General features: G+C 33.8%; 1 protein-coding gene across 1 annotated transcript; it reads left to right on the top strand.

Annotated features, from left to right (window-relative positions):
• Positions 1-17,498: 17,498 nt before the first annotated feature.
• LOC100719301 (olfactory receptor 51G1-like) lies at positions 17,499-18,458 on the top strand. Its single transcript, XM_003465366.1, has one exon. The coding sequence runs from the start codon at positions 17,499-17,501 to the stop codon at positions 18,456-18,458; it is 960 nt and encodes a 319-aa protein (XP_003465414.1).
• Positions 18,459-18,987: the final 529 nt, after the last annotated feature.

Raw genomic sequence — 18,987 nt, 5'->3', positions numbered from 1 at the left:
TGATAAATTACATATTGTCATCTTAGCAATAGGTGTTCAAGTTATAGAATCAGAGCATAAAATGTGGACAATCAAACAATGACAGCACAACGATCCAGGATAATCTCAAGTAGTCTCCATTTATCTATAAAGCCTCAAGATAGTTCTCTTTACAGCTGAGTAATATTCCATTATATAAAAATATCACATGTTTTTCATCCATTCTGCAGTTGATGGGCAGTTTGGTTGTTTCCAAGATTTAGCTATTACCAATTATGCTGCTATATACATGGGTGCACATATATCACTGTGATATAACATTTTCAATTTTTCTGGGAAAATATCCGAGAAGGAAATAGCTGGATTGATTTGAACTTCCAATCTTTATTTTTTGAGGAATCTCCAAAATTCTTTCCATAGTGGCTGAACCAGTGTACACTCCCACCAACAGTAGAAAAGTGTTCCTTTTTCTATGTGGCCCAACTAATATTTATTATCAGTTGATTTCTTGACGGCAGCTATTCTTTGTGGAGTGAGATCAAATCTCAGTGCTGTTTTAATTTGCGTTTCTCAAATGACCAGTGTTGATGTACATTTTTTCATGTATTTATTTGCCATTTGTACATCTTCATCTAAGAAATATGTGTTGATCTCAGGAGAGGGCCTTTGAATTTGGAGAACTTGTTTTTCAATTCTTTATTATGTTCCGGGTATAATTCCTTTGTATGAGGGATTGCTGGTTAAAATTTTTCCCATTCTGTGGGGGTTTCTTTTCACTTTGTTGGTGATCTTTTTGAAGTACAAAAACTTTTTAATAAGGTAAGATCCCAGTGTTTGATTCTGTGAAGTATTTCTTGTGCAGTTTACGTTTTGTTCATGAATTCTCTGCCAATCCCTATGTCTCCAAGATTTCTATCTACCTTGTCCCCAGTAGATTTAATGTTTACATTTTAATATTTAGTTCTTTAGTCCCTTTTGACTTTAGTGCATGGTAATAGGCATAGGTCTAGTTTCAGTCTTTGGCATGTGGAAGGCCAATTTCTCAACACCATTTATTAAAGAGGCTATCCTTCTTGAGTGAATATGTTTACTCCTTTGTCAAATATTAGGTGGCTGAGTGTTTTTGTAGTTGTGTTTGCATCTTTTAATATGTTCTACTGATCCTCAGGTATATTTCGTTGCCAGTACCATATTGATTTTTTTTTTTTTTTTTTTTTTTACTGTAGCTTTGCAGTAGAGCTTCAAGTCAGGAATTGAAATGTCTCCTGACTTGCCTTCATTGCCCAGAATTGCCTTTAATATTCCAGGTTTCATCTGTTTCCAAATCAATTTTAGGGGTGTTTTCTCTAGATCTCTGAGGGAGGTTAATGGTATTTTGATTGGGAATGCATTAAATCTGTGTAACAGTTTTGGGAGTATGGCCATTTTCACAATGTTGGCTTTTCCTACGTAAGAGCAAGGAATATCTTTCCATTTCCAAACATCCTCTTCAATCTCAGTTTTTAGACTAGTATAATGTTTAGCATATCGGTCTTTTACATTCTTGGTTAGATCGATTCCTAAGTATTTCATTTTTTTAGATGCCATTGTGAAAGGTGATATTTCCATCATTTCTCTCCCGATGAGTTTTTTTTTTGTTTGTGTACAGAAATGCTATTTATTCTTGAGTGTTGACTTTGTATCCACATAGTGTGCTGAATTTATTTGTTACACCTTGTATTCTTTGTATGGAGTTTTTTGGTTCTTCTGTATAAAATTTCATGTCATTTGCAAATAGTGATAATTTAACTTATTCCGTTTCTATCTTTGTTCTTTTTATTTCTCTCCCTTGTCTGATTATTCTCACTAATATTTCCAGAACTATATTGAGTAGAAGTAGTGATAGTTGACATCCTTGTCTTGTTCCTGATTTTAGAGTGAAAGCATTAGTATAGTGTTGGCAGTTTAGTGTTGGCTGTATAATTTAGTATAGTGCCCATTTGGTACAATATTGGCTATTGTTTTGCCATAGATGGACTTTATGAGACTGAGGTAGATACCATTTCTTCCAAGTTTCTGTAGGGTTTTTTTATCATTAACAAGTGCTGGACTTGAAACAAGAGACATTGATGATAACCATTGTTGATAAGTTTGTACTTTCTTTTACATCATGTGCTATATCTATCCTTGATTTTGACTGACAGCTTTGTTTTGCCATATTTGACTTTATTCTCTCCCCCCTCCAAAAAAAAGTAATAAGAACTAAGGAGTAATAAAAGCCAAAATGTGTAAATTTTTTTGTAAAAAAGAGAGGGAAAAAAAGAGCTCTAAAGGATACAACAGCAAGAGTGTTTAGGGGTGTTAAATAGCTGACTATATTATTGTTTTTGGTTGGATCATTGAACACAACTGTTTGCAGTCTCACTGTTTGAATGTCCACTTTGTATGCTTTGATACTGTGATTTGAGCAACTATCTCTAAGATGATAATATGTAATCTATTAACTGGTGATTTCTTACTGTTTTTTTTTTTTTTTTGGTTCTGTATTACTTGTACCCTTACACCGCTTTGTTTTGTTTTGTTTTGTTTTTTCTCTTTTTCCTTTTAAATAAAATTAAAAAAAAAAAAAAAAAAAACTTTTACTGTGTCTATTGAGATGATCATGTGGTTTTTGTTTTTTGGCTCTGTTGTTGTGGGATATCACATTCATTGATTTGCATATGTTAAACCACTCCTGAATTCCTGGAAAGAATACCACTTGGCTGTGATGTATAATGTTCTTGATGATTTACTGCACCCTATTTGCCAGTGTTTTATTGAGAATCTTTGTATCAATGCTCATTAGTGAGAAGGACTGATAGTTCTCCTTTTTGGTTGGGTCTTTCTTTGGTTTTGGCATCAGAGTGATACTTGCCTTCAGGAATGAGTTAGGGCTGATTGCTTCACTTTCAGTTTTATTGAAGAGTGTAAGGTGAATTGGCATCAAATTTTTTCAAATTTATAGTGGAATTCAGACTTGAATCCCCGTCAAGACCTAGCCTTTTCTTTGTTGAAAAGTTTGTAATCATGTTTTCAATTTCAATAACTGTTACTGGGTTATTCAAAATTGCTATATCTTCTTGATTGAGCTTTGGTGGTTCATATGTTTCTAGAAATCTGTCCATTTCCTTTGTGTTTTCTTTCCTATGTGAGCTGTGATTTTAATGATCTTTTGAATTTCCATGGGATTTGTAGTCATTTCTTTCTTTTCAGTCCTTATTGTATGAATTTGAGTTTATCTTTCTTTTTCTTAATAAGATTGGCTAGTGATTTATCAATGTTTTTAAAAAACCAGTTCTTTGATTCATTATTATTATTATTATTATTATTATTATTTTAGTTTCAATTGCAGTAATTTCTGCTCTGATCTTTACAATTTCCTCTCTTCTATGAACTTGGGTTTTCACTTGCTCATCCTTTTCTAGAAGTTTCTTATGTAGCTTTAGGTTGTTTAATTGTGCTTGTTCTGATTTCTTGATATAACCATTTATTGGTATATATTTACCTCTTAGACCCCTTTCTTTACATCCCAAGTTTTATTCTATGATATATCCACATTTTCATTAATTGTAGGTATTGCTTTATTTCTTCTTTAACTTCCCCTGTAACCCACCAGTTTTTCAGAAGGTTGTTATTTTTTTTGTTGTTTTTGTTTTGTTTTGTTTTGTTTTGTTTTTAATTTCCATGTATTTATGCAGGGTTTTCAATTTCTTTTGCTATTAATTTCCAATTTCATTGCACTATGTTCATATAATATGCACGGGATAATTTCAATTCTTCTGAATTTACTTAAGAATGTTTTATGGTTTGATACATGGCCTATTTTGGAAAATGTTCCATGTTCAGCTGAGAAGAATGTATAATCAGATGTGGTTGAGTGGAACACTTTGTAAACATCTACTAAGTACAGAGTACTAAAACTTCTTTCTAAGGTTGGTTTGGTGGACATAAATTTCTTCAGTTGTTCTGTGTAATGGAAGTATCTTGTTTCTCCATTAAATTTGAAAAACACTTTTTGTGGGTACATCAGTCTGGGTTGAAAGTTGTTTTATTTCAGGGCTAAAAATACTTCATTCCAAGCTCTTCTTAACTTGAGGGTTTCTGCTAGAAAGTCTACCTTGATTCTAATAGGCTTTCTTTGATAGGTGAATTGTGTTTTTCCTCTAACAGCTTTTAGTGTTCCATTTTTATACTGAATGTCTGGGATCTTAATTATTATATGTCTGCTTGTAGATTTATGTTGTTTGTGACTGTTTGATGTTCTATATGTCTCATTTATATTTATAGCAGATTTTTTCTCCATGTTTGGGAATTTTTCTGCTATTTCCTTCTGTGAACAGTTTATGGATCTCATTCATGGTGACTCTTGCATCTTCATTGATGCTTGTTAGTCTTATATTTTTTCTCTTGGTGTTGTCTCAAAGTTGCTGGATTGTCATTTCATGGTGTTTTATTATTTTTAAGAGTTCTATCCTTTCATGGTCTTTAACTGAGATACTGTTCTCAAAGTCCCAAATTCTATGCTCAGCTTCATTTAAATGGTTTTGCCAGCTTTCAATAGAATTTTCTGTTTCTAGGATAACTCTTTGAATTTGTTTCATGGATTCTGTTTCTTTTCTATATTGTTTTTCAAGGTTTCATTCAGTTTCTCATCCTCCTGTACCTTTTAATCTATTTCCTCTTAATCTACACTGAGCAATTCATTGCTCAATTTGTCATTTCTGTTTTTATGTGAGAGATTATTTCTAATCTGATTTCTTCTATAGCCTCATAAATTTGTTTATTTCACTAGCTATCTTTTCAGGCATTTCAGGTGTATGACTCTTAAAGCCCTCTATTTTAATGTCTCCTGTACTTGTTCCTGTTGTCTGAGATTGCATTTTGCTTTTATGTTTTGTCATTTTCACCTTTCAGACTAATATTTGGTCTTTTAGTCCCACTAGTCTCAACTGTTGTGTATCTTAGGATCCTATTGTGTGATTGATGTTTATCTGATTGCTGGGTACCACAATGAAGAGGAGGCCAGGTACCTGAATTCCTCCTGCTGGGTGAGTCCTATATTCTTTCTGGCCTGACTAGCCTAGGAGTATTGATGTAAGTCAACCCTAGTTCCTGCTGTTACTATGTCTTCAGATTGTTCCAGGTCACCAGGTCTCCCAGCCTATAGCGTTGTCTTGGTTTAGGCCCTACTGTTTCGCTGGGTGTCTCATAAGCCCTTTTAATTTTTCCCGGTTTGGCGAGGCCTCTCACCCACACTCTTGCCAAGTTCAGCAAGGTTCTACAGCTGTACGGAGCTTTGCTACTGCTCTTATTTATCCATTGAAGACCTCTATTTTAGGAGAAAACTTACCACATTGATAGGAGCATGATGAGGTCTTCTGTTTGGGTAAGAGGTTACTGAATCTCCCATCAACCCAGCATGGTTAATCTGCCACATTACAAGGTTCTGGCAGGAGGAGTGGGAGCTGAAGATCAACAGCAATTCAAGGTCCACGGGTGGGGGTGGCCATATCAGAGGATGGCTGGCAGGCATGTCTTGTCCTTGCACATAGAATGTGAGGTGAGCCTAGCTGGTCTGAGGATGTCAAAGAGCAGAGGACCAGGCAGGGTGCCAGAAGAAGCATCCTGCCCTTTCCCATTGTAATTTCTTAAAGGGGCTAATTTTGACAAAAAATGAGATTGATGCCTGTGAGTTTGTTTGCATGTATGAGAAAAAAATTGAATTTTCTGCACAGGTGATTGTTTTCAAAAAAGGAGAGACTATATTTATTTTTCTTATTGTTGATGTTTTAAAACAGTTAAAATTAATCTGAATGAAAAATTTCAATCATAGACAGATATGGTGGCAGCCAGAAAGCTGTAAGGCTGAGGAAGTATGGCTTCAGTGTCAAGCTTAGCCTGGGTGGATTAGCAAATTATCATGACCCTGTCACAACATAAAATCAATTTAAATAGGACTGGTAATATAGCTTATTATGGAGCCCCCAAAACTAACTACAAATATTGCAAAAGGAAGAAGAGAGAGGTAAAAGGGTGTGTGTGAGGAAGAGGATAAGGTGAAAGAGGAGAAGGAGAAGAACAGGAAGAAGAAAAAGAAAAAGAAAGAAGAGAAGGAGAAAGAGAGGAAGATGAAACAAAGGAAGAGAAACAGAGGAAGAGAAAGTGAAAGATAAGAATAGATAGATAAGAATAGATAAGATAAGAATAATAAGAAATGAAGAACAGGAAGACAGGAGGAAGAGGAGGGAAAGAAGGTGGAATAGAAAGAAGATTTCAAAAGAATCAGGAGAAGAGGATAAACAGGTTTCTACTCTACAAAAAGGCACGGTGTAAGTATTTCTGAAGTGAAACAAAATTTTGATCTTCTGATAAATCAGTGAGAAATAATTTTTTTCAAAATATACATTTAAGAATTATATTTGTTTCTGTCCTTACTTAAAAATTGTTTTAAAAAATCCTGAGCATTGACTATGTTTGCCTTTGACACTTTTTCAGGCTGACCATATAAAAATTACTTCCTTTGCATCCTAGTCTTCAGATAATGGGAAGAAATGATTGAGGAAATTGTAAGTCATTTCCACACTGTTGGAAAAATTAATTTTATGAAAATGTTGGATTCTACTATGAATTTTTATGACCTGGGTTTCCTTTGGAATGATATAAATTCATTATTATTCATATACATACACACACATACAACTAAAAACTAAGTATCCCATATCTGTCTCTAGAAATCAAAAGTAAAAAGTAAACATTAGCAACAAATGACACTTCTCAAGGTCTTGGTTTTTAGATAACTTTTTCTCAGTCAGAAAGACCATGTTTCCTTGGAAAAATAATTGCTCTGTGACTTTTCTTTGGAAAGTATAAAATAATTTGGAAACAAATGCTTCCAGAAAGAAAGGAGGTACTCAGCATATGATTTGATCATGCCAGAGGGATCCAAAACAGTCTTTGGAAATGTTCTTCAAAAAAAAAAAAATTTACAGAAAAAAATTTTGCAACAACAACAACAAAAAAATAATGCTGGTAATCGTTCATAGTTCATCATAAAATCAGATTCTTTAAGACCATACAGATAGGAGTAAAATACGCAAATAAATAGAGTGACAGTCTTGGAAACTAATTACTAAAACAGAGTTTTGGGGGAGTAGTTTTTCAAGGATTATCATAGTGTGTCTTCTCTGAATTCTGTAAAATACTATTGAAATGAACCATTGGAGATCACATCCAATGACCAAGTTACAGAAACTAACATTATGTTTAGAAAATGCAGATTCATGCAAATAGGAATATAGTGAAGAGAGAAAGGTCAATATATTTTGAAATAAGATACATTTAAAACAATATATAACCTGCATCCTAATAATGAATAAACATCAAATAAACACAAATGATGCAAACTGGATGGGGTAAATACATGGTAATTGATAGACACTCAAGAGAAATATTATGAGTATGATAATAAAAGTTAAGAAAACATAACATATTTTAATGCTACTTTAGCAAAGTAAATATTTTATATCTTTGTGGCATAAATTGTATGTAGTGACAAATTAATGAAGAATCATGTTGCTAAAGTTAACAAATTAAAAACCAAAAATTCATTCAAATGTATACTAGTTCATTTCAAATGTTGTGTATAAAATAAGAAAAGGAATGGGAATTACTTGTATCAAGAAAAGAAGATACATGCATCTTTACTTAAAAGTCTTGGTTTCATTCATCTTAAAGAAGGAAGCAAACATTGCAAACTTTAAATTGGCAGTAAGAGATTTAAAAATTAAATATTTATAGCGTTATGAAACTGTAGCATTAAATAAGGCCATTCAAAACTCTATTAAAAAATTACATGGCACACTTAGCTAAGCACTTTTTTGTGGTATGAAGGATAGATAGGATACAGGTTAATTAGTATGAATAGAAAGTCCAGAAGAGACTCGATGAGAGGTTATATTCTCAATTTGCCTCTAAATAAAGAGTTACCTTTATATCTTTGAGTAAGGTGATGATAAAAAAATCAATATTTGCAAGTAAAATTTTGTGTTGTTTGGTGTATAATTAATAAGTGAAAAAAACAAAAAAATCCCTGAATTATTTTAAGCAAACAATTATAACAGTGGCTTCCAGATAAAGAAATAAATCTTAAATCACCATCTAAAGACGTGGAAACATTCACTCATTCATATAACACATTCCCCTAAGCTAAATTTCTTGATAACATGTGATATAATTATTTTATTTACTTTTTAAAAAAATATATTTTATAACTTAACCATGCATTCTTACATTTTGTAATACATTTTTGCTTATTATTTAACTTCATGTAAGTGGAGTCAAACAGTATGTATTTTGTACATCTTTTGCTTAATTTTCTCTAAGTTATTTTTTGTAGTAGCATTGTATTCATTATTATTTCTGAATAATAAGGAAAAACAAAAATCCAATATGTTCCAAAAATCCAATATGGGTATTCTATTTGATGTGCATCGAGAAAAGTCAATTATGAATATTATTATGGTAATGTGTGTATCATCATGCACTTAACAATCAGAATTTCCAGTTAATAAGATTGCTATGGCTTTTTTAATAGATTTCCTCCCAAAGACTCATGTAGTCACAGCCTCATGGCTGTTAGGAGGTAGTAGAGTCTAAGGTATGTGTATGTGGATTAAGAGGATATGATAACTAAGTAAGTCCACTAAGTGCTTGACCCCTGTTTGTGTGGGGAAAATGGTAAAGCATATCCTGGATATGGGTGGGACCATCCAACAGAATTGTAGCTTGGATAGAATAAAATGTAAAAAGAAAGCATGCAAGATCAGCGCTGGCTGCTTCAACCTGCCTTGTCAAAGACTGCATATCTTCTGCCACTCAACCCATGGCATCTCACACTGTCTGGAGCCAAGATAATATGTAAGGAGACATCTGTAAACTGTGATATGAAATAAATTGCTCCTGCTTCAATTTGTGTATGCCTGATATTCTTTCCAAGCAATGAGGAAGTAACTAAGACAAACATATTCTAAGATATTAACCTCTGATATAAAACATTTAGGAGCAGCATTTTTCAACTAAAATCAACAGCATAATATAGGAATATTGTGTTGTTTCTTAATTTATATACTGAATGTTACAATGTCTTGTGATTTTAGTCATTTGGTACATAATTGCAGTAACTCTTTTGGATTATAATATTGCATTTTTCTGAGATGTAATAACATACAAAATTTATTATATGCATAAGGATCAATCCTTTACAAAGTGATTACAAAGTAATACATATTGAGTATACTGTTAACTGTTTGAAATATACAGTTCATTAACTTTTAAAGAAAAATGTTTTTATTGTACTATAACCAAATTATCAGACCTTTAAACAAAGGTTACTATATTCTTAAAAAATTTGTACTGTTTTTAGTGGATTATATACTAAGATGTGAGAACCCTCCATGACACTGAACAAACACTCACTGTAGAATACATGGAACTGACCAATCTGTTTCATTCTTATACCTACTAAGTGCTCAAAAAGTGAAATTTCTCCTTTCGGTAAGAAAAAGGAAGTAGTTGACAATCCATTTCATGAAAGTCTTCTGCAACAAGGCCTAAGAGCAAAATTTGTTGTACTTACAACAAGACAACACACTTATTGGACAATACACTTGAGCATGGAGCTTTGGCATACATCAGTGTGAAGCACAGTACACTTCTGTAAACAGGTCCATATCATTTGCTACAACTCACTGAAGACTTCAGTAACTCTGGAGTTAGGTAACCCTGTAGTGTTGAGAAACATGGCAACATAGAATTCAAAGTAAACCTGGACTTTTGATGTCCTCTTGTGGTACCATAGTTCAAACATTCACAAGCTGTGACCATGGGAATAGAACTATATTCTTTTATTTAATGAATGCTATTGGATGCTAACAAGCATCATGAACATGCAAGGAACTACGACCTCACTTAAATACCATAATGAAGTGACAAAATCTGATTTTAGGGTGACTCTGATAGAGAATTCAAACTCTCTGAGAAGTCAAATAACAATTTAAAGACCATCAATAAGCATTAATAAAGTACAGAGAATTGAAAATTAATAGACATTTAGAAGCAATTTGAGAAATCAAATGCCAATTCTCAAGTGAAAATTGCACTTAGTAAAATTAAATTTGTGAATAAAGGGAGATATTAACAGACTAGAGAAAACAGGTGGAAGAACTATCAGAATGATTAAGAATGGAGAATGATTAAGGGATGAATAAGAAAGGAGAAATCTTAAAGGAATTTGAAGAAATCATTACATGAGAAATTACATTATTAAATTCAAGAGGGACTTAAAATGTCAAAGGAATAGAAAGCTTGTTTTAAAAAAGTGATAAAAGAAAATTTCCCAAGCTTAAAAAACACACAAATAACCAGGCACAGTCCATCAAAGGCCAGATAAACTCAACTGGATGAAATCTACTTCAAGACATATAAACGCATTCACCACATTTGGGGATCAAGAGATAATTCTCAAGATTACAAAAGAAAAATAATAAACCAATGACACCTAACTGTATCATAAGTTTTCTGAAAACATGGTTCTCACTAGAAACTTTACAGGCCATAAAAGATTTTTGGATGACATTCTCATATTACTGAGGACAAAATACAAAGAAACATCATTTCCAAATAAAAGCCTACCAATAATGAATCCTGTGTCCAGTAAACCTGAGCAAATATAACTCTATGAAACCTACCCTACAAAAATGCTAATAGGTATTCGAAAGAAAGAGATCTTTATTAGTAAAATGAAACTACCACATAGAATACAATTCATTGAAAAAAGCATAAACACATAGGCTTGGAATGCTTTTAAGTTAACGTGGGGTATGAACTAGCCATTTTTCAGTATGACATGAGAAAAATAATACTGGCTAAATATATTATTAAAAACATTGTACATTAAGACATCATGGTTTCAACTATGTGGAGAAATGGAAGGCAAGTGGAAGACATTTATTAATATTTTCTTTTTCTTCAATTACTTGTTCCTGTTCATGTCTTTATAATCAATGCTAAATTGCTCTCATTTAAAATAGATTAAAATAGATTGCTGTAATCAAAAATTGCTTGAAAGCTTCATGGTAACCAGAGTCAAAATTCCACAACACACACACAAAAAAAAAAAAAAAAAATCTTAAGGAAGAAGATAATACATGGAACTTAAAGTTATACATTTTATTAGAAAGTTTGAGAGGAGAAATAAAGCCATCGTGATAATATTAAAAAGTAAGTATCCAAATGATTGTAGTAAGACCTTACCAAAAAGAGATGTGTTGAATATAAGTGGATTAAATGATTCAAATAAGAAACAGTAAGTGAACTGATAAAAATCCCAAGACCTAACATAACATTTCTTACAAGAAACTTACTGTACTTTTCACGACGGACATATAATGAAGGGAAAGAATTGAATTAGACATTATCTGCAAATGGAATCCAAAGGAAGGGGTATCAGTCCTATTTTGATCAGAAAAATACTTGAGTTTAAAGCAAAAACATAAAGAAAGAGACAAAGGAGGCCTATATGTATGATAGGTGATTCAATTACATAAAGAAATGACTGTAAAGCTACATACCCTAAACACTTAAAGGACACTACTGATTGGCCTAAAGGGAGATATAAACTCCAAAAGCAAGAGTCGCAGACTTTAACAGCTCTCAAAGATAAACATCATCTGACAGAAAATCTAAAGTAACAGAATTAAGCTCCAATTTGACTAACATATCCTATTTCAGATCTATCAGCCATTGCGTCTAGCAGCTGCAGAATGCAATTCTTCCAAACAGCAGCATGAATGGTCTCAGCAGGGACCACTGGAAGGGCACAATCAAATCCTCACCTGTATAAAACATTGAAATTATACCACTTTTCTTTTCTGACCATATTTCAGTGAAACAAAACAATCAATAACCAAAATTTGAAAACTATCCAAGTACATAAATATGAAGTAAATTGCTTGTGAAAAAACAATGAATTAAGGAAGAAATTAAGAAGAAAACTAAAAAAAATGCTTTAAACAAGTGATAATGAAAGCACAATGAGCCAAAACTTAGTCATACTGCAAAAGCAGTACAAAAAGGAAAGTTTATGCCAATCATTGCCGACATAAAGCTACACCAAACAAAAACAGACCTAATAAACAACCTCTCAGTGCATCACAAAGAATAAAAAAAAATAACAACTGAAATTTCAATTTACCAGGAGGAAATACATAATAAAGACCAATGCAGAAGTAAATGGCATGAAGACCAAAAGCAATACAAAACATCATGCCATCCTCAAATGTGCGTTTGAAGAAGTAGTTAAAAATGTCATTGGAATCAGTAAGATTTAGGAAGAGTCAAGACAATATATATGTGCAGTGTTCATGTGAAAGCTTAACTGTCATACATTAAAGTGTCATTGGAAACTCTTTTCAGGACTCCAAATCAGTAATGCATAGAGAAGAGTATCTGATGCCTTTCCGTCTCTCCCTAGATTTGAAGCTACCAGGAAGACAGAAAGTGAGGAACTGGATTGGAGTCAAGAATAAGCACTCCAAACACAGGATCATCTGGATTCTTATTTTCTCTCAGTATCCTCTACTGACAAAGTTAACCCAGAGGGCCAGAATGAATGTTGACACAGTCCATTGCATTCAGACACAAAGCAGGGTACACACAAAATAAACTCAGCACACTTTTATCCCTGATGTCATCCTGGTTTTCTGTGCCATTTGTTGTGGCCTAGGTCATGTTCTTCATACAATGCTAAAGTGTAGACACTTGACCATCACCTTCTCTTCATCTCATGCGACATTCAGGATTGAGCTTGTAACCTTAGGATGATGGAGAATTGGGGAGTAGAGAAAAGTGCAGTAGTTGTATATCACCTTCTACTGTACAGCTAACAAATATACACACGTTATGTGTAAAAATGCACACCAGCATGGACTACAAACAACATTCCAGGAAATTTGGGGTCCTTGATCACAGCAAACTTACATGATGTCAATGTCATTTGAATTTCAATTTAGAATAATTAAAATGCAAAGAAATTCACAATGTATTCAAAGTCAGGGCAGAAACACGAAGAAATCATTTTTGTGCTATTTTTAAAAAGTGAAGCAGAAAGATTGAGATTTGAAAATTTTACCTATGATAAGAAATTGTCATTCCTCTTTCCAGATTATTTTTGAAGATAACACAGTTTTTACAGGAATTTTTTCTCTCTTTTCAGGTAATTAATTATATATGTAACTACTTGTTGATAGAATGCATTAAACACAATCACACTTGAAGATTAGTAAACTCAGACACTTGACATTTTGAATAACTGGTCTCTGTGGTAAATGGAGGTGATATTATAGCTTAAACTATCAACCTGCTTAAAGGATTTTTATGAATTGGTAGTCCACATACTGACCTCTTGCATGACATAACTATTCAAAAGGGGTTTGGGGGTAAATATTACAGAAAAATATATACAGATTTAATTCATTGAAAAATCTTCCATATTTAATTGGTTCATCTTTACTTAATATACTTTTTTGAGATCTATATGACAGTGAGAAAAATGCCACATGAAGGAATCAAAAGATTCATTGGCTAACTTTGATGTTATTGTGAATTTTATGATTTGGAGGAAAGACAAGTAATTGACTTTCCTTTTTTTGAAGTATTATTAAGTAAAACTTCTCTTTGTTTATAGTATATATGCTCCTCCAAAGTTAAAGTTCTTAACAAGACCCTCTCATAGGCTACACCACATTAAATGTTTTATGCAGCCCTCAGATAATGTGTATGCAAACCAATACCTCATCTCATATTGCATAACTTTATCCATTCAGGTCAGGAGGCAATAAACATTTGACAATTTCCAAAGCATTCCTTCCTGTATATTCCTAAGTGTAATGTGGCACTACAATCTTGACTTGGGGGACAGAAGACCTTGGGAAAGGCTGTTAATGAAAATTTTACAGGGACAGGGTTACAGTCAGTGTCTTGCATTTATCTTAGGGAATTATATCTCTAAGGACTCAAGGAAGATATATTAACAAATCCTGCTTGTATTGAGGATGAGAACATTCATTAATGACAAGAGGAACCATTCTATCATGTATGTAAGACTTGGGGGAACACTTATGAGGGAGGACATAAGAAAACACAAGAAGCAAAAGAGAGGAGGGCAGCCACTACAAATGTAAAAACAACCCAAAGGCTAGCTCTGGGAAGGAGCAGCACTCATCTAAATTCAAGAGTAAATTTTCATCAAAATATCTTTGCTGTTGATCTTCAATCTTGTAAATTACAACTTTGAGTTAGACTTCTCACACAGGGTTTGAAATGTGATTGACTCTAGGGCAAATGATCTTTATCCATGGTGTGTTACATAAAATAGAGGACCATTTTCAGTCTCACAAAAGCAGTAGTTTCAAAATGAGATTTGAATTTCAACAAATAACAAAATCCCTTCCAATTCCAAGTATCAGTGCTTTTAATATGACTGTCCAGAAATCTCAACCTCACTTTGAATGCCAAGTAGACTTTCTAATTTATGCACAAACTATACAAAAAGATCATCCTTTTCTAGAGCAGGCTGGAAGAGATAGGTAGATATATGCAGGTAGATACATTTGATATGATATAATTGCAAGAAATGAGTTGAATAATCACATCTAGCATTTTTACACTGTAATATTTATAGAACAATATATAAGATAGATAATTATACTACTAATCCCTATTAGTTCAACAAAATGAAGTGATTTGTTTTTTATCGTTGTATCATTTTTATGCCCATATTTTGTAATTGGAGCAACTACTGTGAAGATAGCAACACTAATATATTAATCATTGTGAGTTCTGATCATTGTTTCTATTCTCTTTTCATTTTAGAATAAAGAAGATTAGTAATTCATGATTATATATATATATATATATATATATATATATACCTCCTCTGTCTCTGTCTCTGTCTGTCTCTCTGTCTCTGTCTGTCTGTCTCTCTCTCTCTCTCTCTCTCTCTCTCTCTCTGTCTGTCTTTCTCTCTCTTTCTCTCTATATATACACAGGGAGATCAAAAAACTAATGTGGCAGGTCAGATTCCTAGCTCCCTGAAGTTGCAAGGATCTGACTGTTTAGGTAAAAGTGCACTCTCTATCCTGGACTTACTTCTTTCAGAATTCTACTGAGTAGAATAGGAAGCACACAGGTAGGACTATCACAATTATCAAAGTAATCCCAGAGGAAAGGAAAAGATTCCTAACCAATTCATGTCTCTGCTGTGATTTCACTCAATGAAATTGAGAAGGAAATGGCTATTTTGTCACACGGACACTTAGGTACACTTCTCAGTGGCACAGTGCCTGCTTGGAAAGCTTAAAGTCCTGAATTTGATTTCTGATTTTAAAAAAAAAAAGTTACTAAACATTGAAACCATAATACTGTATAATTAAGTGGATGTAATTGTAGCATAAAAAAGCACGCTAACAAGAAATTTGATAGTCAATCCTCTTCTTAAAGCCTCTATTAAGCTCTAAAATAGCTACACTTGAATCAAAGTGGGGGCCTTCTGGTAAGGTAACATCCTTGGAGTTAAATATTCTCCCCTCCTTGCCAGTAAGAAACAAAGATCCCGGGATTAGAGAAAGTGCAAGATCTAAGCAGAGAGGAGGGAACAGATAAATTTTCAAGTTATGGTGACATTTGAGAAAATTGAGCATAAGCATTAAAAATATGGAAAAGAACTAGAAATTAAAATACTGAAAGTTATAAGAAGGAAAAATAAAGAAAGGGATGAGGTATGTAATCTTAGCATCAGAGCACTGAGTTTTGACTGAAGGAGCTTGCATGGCTGTGTGCATCAGGTCATACAACAGGTAGGTAAATTGCACGATAGCGTTAAAAAGGCTTAAGAAATATTCACAGCACAGAAACACGCCAGTTTATTTACTTGTTGGAGTGACTTCCATGGGGTGTAAATTATCCTGTAAACATTGAAGTGAGCATGCATACTTGGGAAACTTTGCATAAGCTGAATTTTAAATAACTGCCCAACTTTCTTGCTTCAGAGATGTTTCTCTTGACCACAGAATGAGTGGGGTAAATCTTTTTCATGTTTGATCTCTATACAGATAATGCAATGTCAGTGTCAGATGCTGATAGGCTAATTCTGACTCTCATTTTTGTATTATGTGTTTTCTTTATTTATAAGTTCCTATTCTATATTTCCGTGAGTCTATCATTTTGATATCCTTTTTTCTTTTGGTGGACAGAGCTCTTCTCTAAACAGGTCTTCGGATATGGAATGTAACAGAAGGACATTTCTTAATTTATAAAACTACTAGAGTTGCTTCAATGTTCTTTAAATTGTATATTTTGATTAAAGATTCTCTTTTCAAATTTATTGCCTCAGCAAAGTCTATCTTAAACTTTAATTAGCTTTTGAAATTAGAATATTAAAGCAAAATAATAATAGAGTTGATTGTCAGAAAAAATCCATGCCTGTGACACAAATTATACAGTAGGAGGTAAATGTGTATGAAAATGAGAGATGTGGTCTACTTTTTTCTTGAATTCTGCAAATGTGATTATCATGGTATTCTAATTCCTAAAAGAAAATATAAAGCTGTGGTCAACAAGTGAACTAATACAAATCGCTAGAGGAGCCATTAAAAAGGGCCAATATAAATGTAATACCTGTGGATAGGAACATTTCTAGTAAAATTAAAAAATTAAAGTTTAATCTAGAGTGTGTGTGTGTGTGTGTGTGTGTGTGTGTGTGTGTGTGTGTCCCTGTGCTGGTAATCTCTGAATGGTCATCCGTCTTTAGAGGGGATGTTGAATGAATTTGCATATGGGAGGCAGGAGTGCAGGTCCTGGTTAGTATACATGGATAACTGACAATTACCATCCATGAAATAAATACAGAAGAAAGCAGAAATGTTGATATGGATTAAGAATCTAAAGGTAAACACCAAAGATTTTTTTTCTTTTTTTCATATTGTGTTGTTAGTATGTGAAAATTACATTTACCATTGGAAGTTTGTATGTCTACATAGGATGTTTTAATTCTTTTTTTTTTTTTTTTTTTAACAGTACCAGGGATTGAACTCATGAATGCCTGCTTGCAAGGCAAGCGCTTAGGCAGCTGAGCTAAAACCCCAGACCCCCATGATATTTTAATTCTTTGTCTCTCCTTCCCTTTCCCCTTGCTACCACCAACTCATCTGTTCCTTCCTATGTACAAATCTCTTTTACATTTTTAAATCAACTCTTGTCTTTAATTTTTCTTCTTTCCTGTCCTTTTTTCTCCCTAAATTGTCACCATTCCCACTTGCAAAGCTTCTCCCTACTTCTTAACAGTTACCATTTTATACTGTTCTTTTCATGCTGCAGGTTTTGGATTTATCAGAACTCCTCTCTGGTGTGTGACAGTGGAATTGGACTGTGGTTGAACACTCATCTCCATGGCAACCTTGAATGCCAGCAGCACCCTGTCCTTCACATTCTATCTCACAGGTATCCCTGGCTATGAAGAATTTCACCACTGGATTTCCATCTCTTTCTGTCTCCTCTACCTTGTTGGAATAACAGGCAACTGCACCATCCTGCATGTCATCCGGACAGACCTCAGGCTGCATGAGCCCATGTACTACTTCCTGGTCATGCTTTCTCTCACTGACATGGGCATGACCCTGCATCCAATGATAACACTTTTCAGGGTGCTCTGGTCCATTTTTAGGGAGATTCAGTTCAATCACTGTGTGGTCCAAATGTTTGTGATTCATACTTTCTCCCTCACTGAATCATCTGTGCTCTTGGCCATGGCCCTGGACCGATATGTAGCTATCTGTCACCCACTGCGCTATGCTACCATTCTCACCCCAAAACTGATCATCAAGGTTGGGATTGCAGCCCTGCTCAGGAGCGCTATTTCACTAATTCCAGTTATGTTTCGCTTAGATTTCTTTACCTTCTGCCATTCCCATGTCCTTTCTCACTCCTATTGTTTGCACCAGGACATAATCCATCTTGCCTGTGCTGACACTAAATTTAACCTTATATATGGTTTGGTTTTGATTATTCTGCTTTGGGGCCTGGATGCTCTGGGCATTTTAGTATCTTATGCTTTCATCCTTCATTCTGTGTTAAGAATTTCATCCCATGAGGGGAGACTAAAGGCACTTAACACGTGTGCCTCCCACATCTGTGTTGTGCTCATTCTGTATGTGCCTATGATAGGGTCATCAATTGTGCATCGTTTTGCAAAGCATTCCTCTCCCCTTTTCCACATTTTCATGGCTCATATCTACTTAATGGTGCCACCAGTGCTCAACTCAATCATCTATAGTGTGAAAACTAAGCAGATCCGCCAAGCAGTCCTCCAGCTATTCCTTCGCCCCACAATTAGTTCTGTTGGAATATAAGCATGTCTTGAAGAAATAATAATATTGTCACTACTATTGATAATAGCGTATGATCAAATCTCTGCTGTAAGTGGAAGAATAGTTAGAAAAGATTCCTTAACAGACAGAAACAAAGCCAAAGGAGCTTCCTTGAATTTTGTGTCAACTGAGACAGGGTAATTTGATTTCATGTGTGTTTCCTAATATCTCTGTAGGTTTGAGTACATTATGGATGAATATGCAGGAAACTGTTTTCATTTATTTTCTTCCACTTTTACGTTTAAACTTTTTTCAGTATCTGTAAAGATTTGTTTGAATATTAAAATGTATATTTGCTATAATTTCATACATCTGTTGCTTCTTTCTTTTCTTTTTTTTTTTGTTTTTTGTTTTTTTTTATTTGTTTGTTTGTTTTGGGGACTGAACTCATGACCTTGCACTTACCACAAAAGCACTTGCGCCCCTGAACTAAATCCCAGGCCCTATTTTTGCTTCTTGACATATTGTAATATTTAACATGGGATCTTATGCTTTTTATTGTACAATTATT

The sequence above is a fragment of the Cavia porcellus genome, unplaced genomic scaffold (assembly GCF_034190915.1).
Source record: "Cavia porcellus strain 051 isolate PalLab524CR breed Dunkin Hartley unplaced genomic scaffold, mCavPor4.1 scaffold_9, whole genome shotgun sequence".
Lineage (NCBI taxonomy): Eukaryota > Metazoa > Chordata > Mammalia > Rodentia > Caviidae > Cavia > Cavia porcellus.
This window is presented reverse-complemented; position numbering and strand designations above follow the sequence as displayed.

What these genes read in the sequence shown, in the direction of transcription:
- LOC100719301 (XM_003465366.1), top strand. Translation starts at nt 17,499, where the DNA reads ATGGCAACCTTGAATGCCAGCAGCACCCTGTCCTTCACATTCTATCTC.